The sequence below is a fragment of the Pezoporus occidentalis genome, unplaced genomic scaffold (assembly GCF_034315485.1).
Source record: "Pezoporus occidentalis ecotype Australia unplaced genomic scaffold, CSIRO_AGI_Poc_V1 ctg246, whole genome shotgun sequence".
In the NCBI taxonomy this organism is placed as follows: domain Eukaryota; kingdom Metazoa; phylum Chordata; class Aves; order Psittaciformes; family Psittacidae; genus Pezoporus; species Pezoporus occidentalis.
The window spans coordinates 507123-521103 of NW_026914350.1; the positions used below are offsets into that span (position 1 = coordinate 507123).

Here is a 13981-nt window from a genome sequence, read left to right on the forward strand (position 1 = left end):
GTCCCACGCAGTAGTCAGCTAATGAGTCTGTGATCTCAGCTGCTGGTGTAATGTAAGTGAATGCTGCTTTACTATAGCAAAACACTACTTTAGTGATACTTTTTAAAGTGAGATTTGTGTCAAGCCTGATCTGTTTCACATGAATGTGAAAGCAGCATTTTGATTGAAAGCAACTGCAAAACCTCAACCTGCTAATCAAGTTCCAAACTTTCAGTTAGGAGTTCCCACAGCTAGGGATTGCAGTTTGCTCTAAATCTTGTTTGACATGTGGATGAGGGAGTAAAGAAGTGAAAAAACTGGAAGAAACATAGAAAGGTGACAGAGTTTAGGAGTCTTCCATGCTGACTCTAACCAGTAGCTGTTAAGGAAGATGTCATTCTCTCTTTCCTTCTCTCATTGTTTTTGTTACAATACAGGGGTAAGAGTATATCCATGCTTGTGCGTTCTTCCAGCCACATATGCACAACACCTGTGGTTAATGAGAATCTGAGAGGAAGTGGTTCTTTCTCTATACTTTTTATACTACTTACTTTCCCCCTCCTTCCTCCTGGAGATACAGGGCAATGAAAGAAGGAATTTACCCAGATTTATGCTTTTTCTGTCATGTACAGCCGTATGTGTCTTGGGATATTACAATTTGGTCCATTTCTCCTGCCCTTCTGCTAAAGTTCCATCATATTTTTTAGTTCCCACGTTTCTCTGACAGAAGGATGATAATATGCATGGGATCTGTTTCTGCTTCAGCTACTTAGAGATTGTGAGTGGCAGAGGGGCTGACCAGCTGCTGCTGCTTGTTCAATGGAGTTACTGCCTCAGTTGCTTTAAGGAACAGAAAAAGGATCTGGGTGCTCTATGGGTTGAGGGTGTGAGGAGGGCTTCTTTCTGCACTGTCACCAGAACTGTGGAAGTCTGTCATTTTTCATGCAGGTTTTCCTCAGAAGCTTTCAGTGCCCTATGCGAGATAAATGTAGCTTCAGAAAGAGGCATTGTCAAATTTATCCTGACTTATCTCAGAAGAAGTAGCAAAACTGGAAGTGAAGTTTTGACTTCCTGAAGCAGTCAGTTTGGATGAGCTTCTGCCTACCTTCTCTGGGGTTGTATGTCTCGTTTGACTTGACTGTTCACTAAATGATCACTTGCCAAGCTTTCTCATCAAAACCCAAACTGACACAAACAGGAATGTTTAAGCTTAGATCCTTAGTGCTTGGAATTCTTAAGTTAAAAAAAAATTAAGAGCGACCTGTTTTTGTTTGTTTAATTAGGTTTTATGTCTTCCATATCTGTGGGTATGCAGTGTTCTAAAATGAGCTCTACTAGATGAGGCAAAGCTGTAAGCGTTGCACACTGATGCCTCCCAATGACCAATATAAAGCAGCACACTGTATATTTGTAAAACTCTTCACCTCCCCCATTCATAATGGCATCATTAGATCATCTTTTTAAGTAACTATTAAACTTTACATGTACCAGCTAGTGAGTGTCTTTGCATTTAATTCTCATTTAATGTTGTGCAGTGATTGCATATTATCAAGGAGGAGACAGCTGCATCATTTTATTATACATGTACACGGGGCCAGTAACTCTTCTATTTTTAACACAGTAGTAAGAATTCTATAGAAGATGAAATGATAGCTAGCGTACATCTAATCTTTAAAAGGAATATTAAATTAAAAATTCAGTGGAAATATCAATGTGTATAAATTTCTATCTACTGCCTTATGGCAGAATCTTTTGTTGCCTAAATAGCCAGTTGTATTATTTTTAGTATTTTCATACTTCAAAAAATAACGTTCTCTGCGTGTTCCTGTCTCTTTTTCTTGTCTTTTCAGTCACATCTGTGTTTAAATAAGGCCACCATAAACCTACTCATTTGTGGAAAAAAATCTGTTTTATGGGACAACCTAAAAATCCAGGAAGATGGCACCACATTCCAGAGGCAGTGTTCTTGGTTCAAAGTCAGACAATTGATTTTTAACCCACACTGCATAGTTTAAAGTGGTTAGATGTTTTCCTTTTTTTTCTTTTTTTTTTTTTTTTTTAGCTCAGGGGTTGTCTACTGCTATCAGTTCTTTTTTGTATGTTTATATTGGTAGAACTTAATGAGATTACATGAGATTACCCGTAAACTTGCCACCTACCTACAGTGAGTCTTATGAATATTTGATGATAATAAGTAGTAGGAACTTCACTCTTATATTCACATGCACTTTAAAAAAACAGCAGCAGAAGGATACCTTTTTTTTGTTCTGCTTTTTCACTTATGGTAAACAGTATGATGATTATATACATGCTAATTATTACATGATAATTATCTAACATATTGCTGTTCTTAATACTAGGAGCTCCATTTAAATCATATTTCTCTTGTAGGAGGGGAAGAATGCAGGACAGAAGACAATTCTTATGTAAATTTCTGTTCTAAGTTGAGGCAGGGTCGACTGGTCAGTCTCATGCTTCTAGCTATGAATTAGCAGTTGAGAAGAACAAAAAAATACAGTGGAACATACTCACTGTTTTGCAGATGCAGCTATGGTCTACAAAATCTAAAACTGGTATCTGTAGGTCAACAATTTTGTAGAGTTCTATGCCATGTTTTTGGTCTATCCAGCATCACCCTATAGATCCCATAGGCAATACATTTGCGTCATATTGCAAATCAGACATGGTCTGTCGACAGCAGGCATTGCCTTTTATGTTCTCTTGGTCTGTTTTCCTTTTTCTTGTAGATGGTGTAATAGGGAATCCTCACCTTGTGTGTTGTTTTGAGATGTTTTTCTATGAAGCTGGCATTGTGAAAACCACATTCCTGTTTTAATTGTGTTGAATTGTGATACTTGGTTTTGTTTGCACATTTGAGAACTTACTGCTTTGATCATCCAACTTGCTGCTTTACAGACCATGTTCAAATCACAAACTAATGTTTTCTAAGTTGCCATAGCTTGTTTAATTACTTATTTTCCCTTCTGACACTTGCAGAGCCTGCTACGCAACTATATTTTTCCTTACTGAAGTGGTGAGGACAGCAGCAACAGCTCCGACATTTATCGTTATAGGGGTTTTGTATTTAAAATAATCTGACATAATAGTTACTAGAATGCTTTTTTCCAGTAGCTCCTGCAAATTGAGAGTGTAAAATCTGTAAGTTTATTAATGCTACTATAGCATTTTTCTTAAAAAGTGGTGCTTTACAGAATTTGTTTTTTTTCAGGGCATCAGTTTCCTCTTATTGCAGCTCAGGATCTTCAGTTTGTTCTGAAGGCTGGATACCTGGAAAAACGCAGAAAGGGTAAGTTCAACTGTCTTTGTCAAAAGTAGTGTATATTTTCTATCTGTGAAGTCTGTGTGTCAGTATTTGACGTTATACACACAAATAACTTCATACAGGAGTGTTAAAATGAAATAGAGGCTGAAATGTTGAAGCATTATTATGCAAAAGAAGCAGAGCACATATTTACTCCTGTAGTATTAAAAGAAAATATTATTTCTTTATTGACTAACAAAATCCTGCTGTTCAAGTCCACTGTCAGCCACAATTCAGAGACTTACAGATATTTTTGAAGAAAAAATTAAGAATATATGTAAAAGTACCGTATGTTGACTTCATGTTTCAGTGAGCATCAAGATTTATTTTCCTTCAAGAGGGCAAATATTGATCTCAGCTTTGGTTCAATCAATATTTACCTTGATTCAATAAATCTTATATTGTCACTTTAATACCCACTTAATGCTGCGATAACTGTAGGAAATATTTAGGAAGTTGATAATTATTTCCTTATATTTAATGTTACACATGGCTTCTCTCTTTATATGATTTCAAATTCCCATTTGTTTTCTTATCACCAGTTTTTATTTTGAATTTCCTTCTCAGTGCCATACATTTCTCTTCATGCCCAGGTTTTGTTTCCTTTCCTTAGTGCCTTTCCAGTCTCCTCCTCTCTCTTACCCCAACCTTGAAAAGAAGTAACGTATTGATGTTCAATAATGACAGTGATGTAACAGAAATTGTATCAATTGCAGACCACAGTTTTCTTGGCTTTGAATGGCAGAAGCGTTGGTGTGCTATCAGTAAGACGGTCTTCTATTACTATGGAAGCGATAAAGGTACTTGTAATAATGATGATAAACTATAAAACCAGTATTTTAATGAGAGAAAAAAGTTTTAGTGGAGGTCATTTTAAGAAAGCAAATGGAAATTTTAAAAGAATAGATGGTTCTTAAACAGTGCTTTGAATTTTAAAAATGTGTCAATATTCTTCAGAATCTGTAAGTGATGTACTCATTTATTAGAGAGGGGAAACTGAGGAAAAAGGGTTACTTGTAAAGTTACTTTGTGCATCAATAACAGCTAGCTGTTAGGTTTGATACTATGCTGGTACTCAGTTGATTTACTGGACAGAAAATATTCTTTCTGTCTAAATGGAATCTTAATTTTAAAACACTCTCTGGCAATTATACCTTCTTAGCTCTTTAAAGATGATTCTATCCAGGAAAGTGTTAGTCTGAAAACCCACATAGTTTTGCAGGGAGCATAGAGTTCCATGTTTCTTTCTAAATGCCTTATGTTTTGAAAAACCTAGAAATTAAATAATATATTTAATTAAAAGCCAGTCCTGGACACTAAAGCTAGCTCATGAAAGTGACTTTTAACTTTTAATGGCCAATTTAGAAAGAGTCTGGCGTAAATGCTTTGATATCACTTTGAATTTTTAAAATTGACAGTTAATAAACATCTTTTAAATTGTATGCTAAGTGTATTTGATGTCTAAGGGTAGAACAAATGATACAGAAATAGATCTGAGTAAATTTTATAAGTGCAATTATGTTGTCCTCTCCTCCCCCCCAAAACCCCAACAACCAACCTGTGTACTTATTCCTGGGCAAACTATCCGTTGAAACTTTTTTCTTGAGATCAGTGCAGGTAGCTGTTTTGTGGTGTTTTATTCAAAGACTAATTTGATCCAGTTTGTTTCATTCTTCAATATGTGCTGACTCATTTATTTAAACTCACCCTTGCTCTAAAACCAAAAGAAATAATGTTCTAATTGAAAGTCCAGTTTTCATCTCACTAGTTTCCCGTTGTATTCTCCATTTCTAGTGTTTTGTTAGTATATCTGCTAAATGTTTGCTTTTCTTCTTCACTCTTTTATTGGGATTTGCAGACTGAGGAAGATTCAAAAACTTTTAAGGAGTCTTTATTTAAAATTTTTGAGGAGGTGTGGCATTAACAGTGACTTGTCAGTAACGATTCATTTCTTTCTCTGGAAAATTATCTTCTGATATTTGTTTTTATGTAGTTATACATTACCTAATACTTTAAAAAATGGTGTTTTTTTTTTTTTTTTTTTTAGTTGGGATATATTGCTGGTTCTTACAGATTTTGTTTTTGGGGGGAGGGGGAAGAGGATGGGGGGGGACCAAAACAACCAACCAAAAAACCTCCCAAAGCATCCAACCAACCAAAAAACCCCAACCACAGAACAAAGAAGGGAAGGCTTGGTAATTTTTATTTCTTCTCCTTGTGCCTATGCTGATATCACTCATGATTTCTAGTACATGGTCTTTGCATTAAGGCAGGCAACTTCCTGCCTGCCCTTTCCCACCCTTTTTTTTTTTCTTTTTTTTTTTTTCTTTTGCAACAACCTGACTATCCAGGCTGCATCATGACTGCTAATAACCAGGCTGAAAGTTAAGATGCATGGAATCATGTTCCCTAAAATGCACAGAAGCACTTTGCTTAGCCTTCGACAAGTTGATGTCATGTTAGGAATTGACTGTGGGATACGTGGGATTTCTTTCCGTTAAGAATCTATAGACAGATGCTTTGGCTTATACATTTATAGCTTTTGTAGGCTGCAGGTTGTTTAGGGAAGATCCTGCTAACTGTAACCTAATGATGTGGGGAGAGGCACATAATCCATGGAAATAATATAGGCATGGCTAGGCTCCAAAAAGTAGCTCACGGAGGAAGTAAACAAATCAGGTGCATGCATTTCTGCCCTACCCCATGTGACTGGTGCTGTTAGTGCAATAAAACTAGTGTAGCATGGTAGAATTGTTTCATCTTGCAGATCTGGGATGACCAACAGTCACTCCAGAACTTGCCTTTGAAGCAGAAAGCTTTTTTTCTATACTGGGTGGAGGTACTCTTTTTCAGCCCTGTGATGCTGTAGTACATAAAGGTGCCAGTTCCAGTGCAGAAGCAAATCACCATCATTGTGCAGAAATTGAATACCAGTGACTGTTGTAGTTCCATGGCAAACTAGTTTGCTGTTGAAACCGAGCTGATGTCCTGATGGCTGTGAACGTGTGTGCTGCTGTTTATCACACTGTTTGGCTGCAGGTTGTCAGCATGGATGAGGTGTGTGATGAGACTATCCTGAGATCTGGCATTTAGTTGCTGGAAGAACCTGGAACTGTTTTCACTCCAACTATTACAGTCAGCAGTATAGTTCTATGATTCTGTGATTCTATAGTGCGCTGTTGCATTGGGACCCTTCTTTTGCTGTGGCCCTTGACGCTGTACCAGATAACTTGGACCACGTAGAAGATCAGTGTGTGCTCTTACCAGCTGCAGCATATGGGTGAAGTGTGCATTTGTGTGGCTTCATGCAAATTGTTACCACCCCCTGAATCATTGGAATGGTGTCTGTCTAAATGATGCTGGTCTGCCCTTGCCTGTGCCACGTCTGCAAGTGTTTTGTATCAGGTTTCTGACAGGTTCCAGGGCTGATTCACACACCAGGAATATTCCCCCCTTGTTGAACCTGGTTTGAAGAGAGATGGGGATTCCATACGTGCTCAGTCCTGCTGCCTTAATCACTTTTACTGGGTAATGGAGTGCTAGTGCCTGTGTGTGTGTTGGGGGACATAATGCAGAGAGGCAGCAGGGATTTCTTAGGTCCTGCTTGGCTTGTTTTACATTGTGTATGTTTTTAAAGCTGGACACATAGGTGAGTAACTGTGAAGGATATTTTGTATCTGGTGCAGTGTGTATTTTGTTGGTCAAAGTTTGATTTTCATGCTTACATATCAGTGTAAATGTAACTGAATGCTAAATGTGAGGCTGCTGGATGCCTTTTTATTAGGTTGTGTGGATTTGTTGTTTCCAAAATAATTCAGTTCTTCTAACACTATCCTTTTTACATCGGGAAAACAAGAAGTATGGAAGTGTATAAAGCTCACAGACGCATGTAAGTAAAACTCTCATTTATTCACAGCTGAATGATGAAAAATATGAGGCCTAGTCCAGGAGAATATAGTACAAGCTAAAGCTTGTGAAAATACAGTAAATGACTGTGTGTTTGTGTATGTGTGTATGTTCACCTAATAGATTACAAGCATGCTTTTAACAGTTGTGATGCCTGCAGGGCAAGGAATGTCTTGTTTCACTGCTTCCTCCTATATTTTCTCATACATTTGGTACACTGCACTGGATAGTGAAACAGTGTTTTTTATCCTTGCAGTATAGACAGGACTAAGTGAATCACCTACATTTTTCCCTCACCCGATCAATGATACGTGGAGTAGATGGAGGAAAAACGCTTAAAGGTTTCACCTAATTCATGTCAAAAATGGGTATTGCAGGAGGCGCATGTGTATTTGTGCTTGTGCTGTGGTATCTGTTGCCAGCATGTGGGCCACAACGCTGCAGAGAAGCACATTCAAATGTCAGAGCTGGCTTGGATTTCCAGAAGCTTGCCTGGTCCTCCTTTTCATAGTCTTTCCTTCCATAAAACTTGTATAATCCTTCTCTTTTCTTTGCTTCCATGCAGTTGCATCCTGAGTTAGGTACCCTGTTTTTTTGCATATCATTTCTCTATGTGATCTCTGGCAGTTCCTGTGTACTCAAGCACCTGGGTGGTATGGCTAACCTTCCAGACCTAGAGGTGCATGTGAAGAAGGAAAGTTAATTAGTTGCTTTGTAAATGAATGAATTAATGACTTCGTTCCTTCTTCCTCACTAGGCCACAATATTATATGCCCTTCTGTCTCAGCAAGCTGGAGAGATCAGCTAAATGTTTAGCAAGGCAGTAATTGATAACATCATGGCAATTTTCTCCACTGTTAATAGGCACTAAAAATTTATTTTAATCTTTATAACTCGAAAATGGTATCTACCTGCCTGCCAGTAATATGATATTGAAGAGAGGGACAATTCAGAGGCTTTTAGAAGTGACTGAGGTTTTATTTATATACTTATTTAGTATTTTTAACATGGACCTAAAAAGTATGCATTTCTCTGAATATGAACAGGAAGACAGTGGTGGCCAGACCAATGGAATCTTCTTATATTTGTGTAAAAAAATGTGATTTTGTTTTATTTTCTGTTCTGTATTTTTTTTTTTGAAGAACTTGGTGACTAAGTGTTAAGGGAGAGCGAAATCGTAGTTACTTGCCTCAGCAGGCTACTGGAATTTCTGCCACATGCTAAACTCACAAATTTCTCCTACCATTTTGCTTATAGCTACAGACCTCCTTCTTTTAGTCCTCCCTGTCTGAACAACCAGATAAAAGAAGGCAAAAATCCTTGTTTAGTTTATACTTTTGACAGAATCAGTAACAGAAATCTCCAGGAATTGTGGATATTCAACAGGACTTTGTAGCAGGGGAATGGCAATCAAAGGCATCTATCTGATGAGTACTGAATCTTCTGCTATGAGAATGTTAAATTCAGACCTTGAAAAGCACGCTTGCCATTAACAGTGCATTATTTTAAAAAGTAACTATTGAGTAAAAAAAGACTGCATATAAACAAACTGGTGCCCTGAATAGTTTCAAGAATTCTCTCTGTTTCTTTTTTTTTTTTTAGTTTAGATTTCTCAAAGGACTAGATTAAAGGAAAGAGAGAAAAAGAGTCGATTGCATTTCAGGTCTGCTATCTAAAAGGGAAGAACTCGTTTGCATTCTTTTGGAAAGGACTGTTCCAAAAGCCTGAGAAGGAATTACTGTTTTGGAGATACTGACACTATTTTTAGGAAGCAGACATCCTGCATATGGAAAAATATGTGAAACTAAATTTAGCATGAAGCCATGTAAACCTGTAAGATTTTACAGGTTCCTAATTTCAAGATGAAGAGAGTTAAATTATAGATTCTAATAGTATAAATACTTTATCAGTCTCTGAAATCTTTCTGTTTGCCTTTGTTCCTTATGCCTTTCTCTGTAACTTCTTTCCTTTCTACTACCCGAGTCTGCTCTGTTCTTCAGAATGCACTAATTCATTTTACATGTGCTAATAATATGGGCACATCGCCTTAGGCCTCAAATTTACAACCCAATTATTTCAAGACCCCATTGAAGGTTTACCCTTCTTTGTTTTAAAAGTTCCCATGGACTCAGTTATGCAAGGTTACTTCAAACCCCTTTTCTCTGCTTCCCTTGAGACTCTTTTCTTCCCTGATACAATATTGGACCTGTTTCCGTTGTTAACAACATTTAAATATTTTTAGGATGAATGAAGCTTATATGTACGAAAAATGTTTAAAGGGGCTCTCAAATTTAATGCAGATCTGCATTTTCTCTGTTTCAAATATAGCTTCCCATATTTATTTCTCTCGAATATCTATGTACTAGATTTGACCTTTTAATTTTTTTTATACTAGTTCCTGACACTCTACTTTGTTATACTAATGTTTTACAATTCTAAATTCTGGATGCAAAATGATCCACCCAGCCCCAGATTTATTCTTCTGTTATGTGCCTGATAAGGGAGAAGGGAAGAAGAAGAGGAGGAGATGAGAGCAAAGACCAGCTTATTCTGAAATGAGATTTAACTGAATTGTGGAATGACTTATGCTTGGTATTTGTGATCCTTTTTGTTTTCACTAGACTGATAGTATACTTTTTGCAGCTCTATTCTGTGTTCTACGACAACCTAAGGATATCTGTTGCTGAATTGCAAAGCTCTACTTTGAGAAAATAAGAAGCAGCAAGAATGTTACCATTCTTTAGAGAAGCGCATTCCATCCACGTCTCTCCCTTTTTCCTCCTAAATATGCTGTTGTATTCCTTCCTGCCTAGGCAAAACTCCAGTTCTGACTTAGTAGTTCAAAATGAAAGTGAAATCTCTGTAATGTAAATGTGCTTCCTGAAGCTGCTTTTAAGGCTCCTGTCATAAACCCCAATGATACCTCATTTTAAGTCTTCAAGAAAAATCTTTTAGTCTTCAAAGTTTTTAAACATCAGTAACTGTTTAACAATAGAACTCCGAATGTGAAAGTTCACAGAAATCACTGTGGCACTAATTTCACACAGCAGCTTTAAACAGAAAGCCCAAGTCTGTCTGCACCCCTGTTTAGCTGCAAGGCCTTGCCAGTAAACGCAGTTGAGATGGTTGTTGAGTCGGACCCTTACAGGATGGCCCTGCGTTCAAGCTTGCACCCGACTATAGGGTCTGGCCAAACAGCTACCATGGGTCATGTTTTGCTCCATGGTGATCAGGTGATGGGCCTTGTCTCCAGTCTACCTGGAAAAGTATAGTTGCTCTGCAAGAGCAACTTGGATTTGTAGACCTCCATTGCTTGTCACCGTCTGAGCATGCAACTAAGCTGTAGCTGACCTGTGTCCTGCCATTCTGTATTTGTGAAGCCATTTCTCAGGATGTACTAGGTCTTATCTCTGGCTTGCTGCCACAGGGAGTGTGAATGCATTCTGAAAGTCTTTCAGCTTTAATGGGTTCTGGGTCAGCGCTGTGAAGTGTTTCATTGTCTTAAAATTTCCCCATGGTTAATACTCCAAGTGTGTGTGAAATGCTACACTGGACTTTAGTCAGAGCTACTTTACTGGACAGACAATTAGAAGCAAAAGTAGCAATGCTTTGACGACTCTGTTGCTATAAAGGTCAGTGAAAGAATTTAATAGCAAGGAGTATGTGTTGCTTTTTTTTTGTGGTGCATACAGGTAATTTTCATTAGCTCTGGAATGGTGTGTTCAGAGAGACAAGACACAGACAGTATTAACAATAAAACCAGTCAAATGCAATATGGGTACCATGCACTATGTTTCCCTTCCAGTGCAACGTACAGCATCCTTGTGTTTTAACTGTAATTCTCTTTGAAAGAACAAGTACTAGTACAGAGATCATCTGAGATTGGCTCTATAAAACTGTATTACCATAAAATGGACCATACATGTTGCAGAGAAACAGTCTCAGAAATAATCCAAGAGACTAAATTTGAATACTTGCCTCATTTTTATCTTGACAAAATGTTTTTACCTTTTGAACCTGGTGTTTGTTTATTCTGTCTGCGTGCTCCTATCTTCTTGGGTTTTGATAAACCTCCAGCATGGGAGAGTGAGAAATTAATGTCTTTCACTTCATCTTCTCCCTAAGGTCACAAGTGAAGGAACAATAAAATTTCAAGGCAGAAATGAATTTCGTTAAAAGGGGACCTGGTTAACCTATTGCAAGTTATTATTTTTTATATCTGCTGTGCTGTGATTCCATGAATTTTGTGTTATGTGTGCTGTTTGATATAGGAGTGGAGGATCGAGCAAATAAAAAGCATTAGTACTGTGCTCTTAGTATTTAATTAAGACATAATCAAAGTTACTGTGGGGGAAGGGGTGAGAAGGGAAAATAGAACAGCACCCTGGATTTTTTTTTCATATAATTGTGTTATTTGGTATTTACTTGCTCTGGGTGAGAGTTCATAAAAAGGTGGAAGGACAAAGAATTTGTGTTTATGTGCTTGTAAGATTACTGGCAGGAGTAGTTGTATGGTGACTGCCTTGATGTCCATTGATGTTGATGTTGCTATGTTAGCCAATTTTTGCCCCCTCGTGATTGGAAAAAAGATAAGATCTCTTATTAAATTTCCAGGAAGATGACAAAGTTATGTTGAAAATTGTAGTTTTTTCTGTTTTGTCTACAGTAAGAAGTTTCTTTCTCTTATTGACAAGCATAAGCAATGGATGTTTGATTTGCACTTAAGTTCTGTTCAGCAATACTTAAAGTAGTTTTGTTGTTGTGCCTGATGCTTATTGTTAATTTTTCTCTATTGTGGAAAAAACCCCATACTTAATGGAATTTTCTTTCATTTGGAACTGCATTTCATTTTTTGTTTGCCTGAGCAAAATGTGACTGATGATGATGATGATCTTCACTTGATACTGTATTCACTTGATTTCTGTGATCTACAGAAATTGCAAAACTGAGTCACTTTTAGTTTTTAGGTTTGCTTTTAATATTCACCAAAACATATCAGAGCATATAAAGTCAGATGAAGGGTTTGGCCTGAAGAGCTCAGAAGGCATGCACAGGTGCCGCCTGCCCACCATGTAGTGTTTTTAAACTCAGGTTTATTCTAAGTGATACTTTTATAAACCAGAACCTTTGAAAAGTAGAATTGTCTTTAAAACAACCACATGGCACAAACACATGGCTCTACATAATAAACTGTGGTAGGGCTCAGTGCTTTTATTAGCTAATTAAATATTTGCTGTCTAGAGAGAAATGCTTTTGGAACACACACCTGAATTTATAACAAAATTCATTCTGTACTTCTGACATGTGGAAAGAAGGCACATCTGGGAACGGGTGGGGGAATGTGAAAAGAAGCTTTTCCAATTGCTTATAAAGGAGTTTGAAGTTTATTTTTTGAGTGAAGTGGTTAGTTTAGAAGGGTGCTCAGCAAGTTCTGAGCTAGACAGGTTTTCCCATTGGTTTACTGCCTGAAAAAGACACTGATTTATAGGAAACGTGTCTTGCAAGTTCCAGTTCTTGACTTTTCCTAGATACAAGTGTCATAACATGCACTTCTTACTAAATAAGACCACCGTCTGCAAACATCCCCCTCTGAAATTCCTTAGGCATCCTACAAAAAAATGCACTTTGTGTACATATTCCTTTAAACCAAAGCTTTATCTTCAGCAGCATCACTTAATTATTTTGCTAAAAATCTCCCTGTTCTTTGTAAAATTCATGAAATAGAAAACAAAATCTGAATAAAAGATAACCTGCTGAGCCACTTACGTTCACTGTTGTAAATGAAGCTCTAACTTTGTTTTTTATCTCCCAACAGACAAACAACAGAAAGGTGAATTTGCCTTAGAGGGCTACACCATCAGAATGAATAATAGCCTTCGGAAGGATGCAAAGAAAGATTGCTGTTTTGAAATCTCCGCTCCTGATAAGCGCATTTATCAGGTTGGACTTTTTTTATGTTGACTTGAAATTAAATTGATAAAGCTGTTACAATTCCAGTTACTAAATTAACATTTCAGTAAAACAATTTTCACTGACATCTTAATGGAAAAAGGAAACCCTTGCTTGCTTATATATTAGGAAAAAAAATCTGATTTAAAATACGTATGTGTTCAAATATTATCTTTTTGGACAAGAGCAGAGAAATCTGTCATCTTTATCTATTGGTCACTTCAACATTAGCATTTTAATATCTGTTGTATCGTATGTCTGTGTGATTTCTTGGATGAATTAATTAGTAAAAAAAGTTAAAATATATATTAGTGTTAAATACATATTGCATCGGTCATGGCTTTGCAAAGAAAATCAACGTAAAGGCAGATGTCAGCTGTGCAATTCAGAGATCTATCAGCTAGACATCAATATGGAATGTAAGTTTAATAAGTTTTAAATATCTAAGATTGCAGTTGAAAGCCAGTTAATTAAGCTGTCAGGTAGTGTGTTGGAGTCTGACAAGAACGTTTTTAAGAAAACTGTACCCAGCAGTCTAAAGAAATTCATGGGTGTCTTCTAATTGTCAAGGGCAAATTTTGTTCATCAGTTCTGGCTTTGACAATGATGAAGAGAAGCAGCTTTTTTCTGCACAGCTGCCAGCTGCTGATCAGAGTTTCAAATCCATCATCCTCTCCTTCAATTACTTAAATTTGTCAAAATTAGCTGTACATTATAAGAAGCATCCTTGCAAGAAAAGTACCAGAAGACATGAAAAGAATTACTAATGGTTTCTTGAGGAAGTGACGAGAATGCTACAGTCCCTCTTTTTTATTGCCAATGAAA

General features: G+C 37.1%; 1 protein-coding gene across 2 annotated transcripts in view; it reads left to right on the forward strand.

Moving 5' to 3' along the window:
* SKAP2 (src kinase associated phosphoprotein 2) overlaps positions 1-13981 on the forward strand; it is a 120201-nt gene that overhangs the window by 68790 nt on the left and 37430 nt on the right. For both annotated transcript variants that reach the window (XM_062622763.1, XM_062622764.1), the window contains 3 exons: positions 3209-3286; positions 4018-4101; positions 13023-13147. In XM_062622763.1, coding sequence (XP_062478747.1) covers positions 3209-3286; positions 4018-4101; positions 13023-13147 — 287 coding nt within the window. The remainder of the gene's footprint in view (positions 1-3208; positions 3287-4017; positions 4102-13022; positions 13148-13981) is intronic.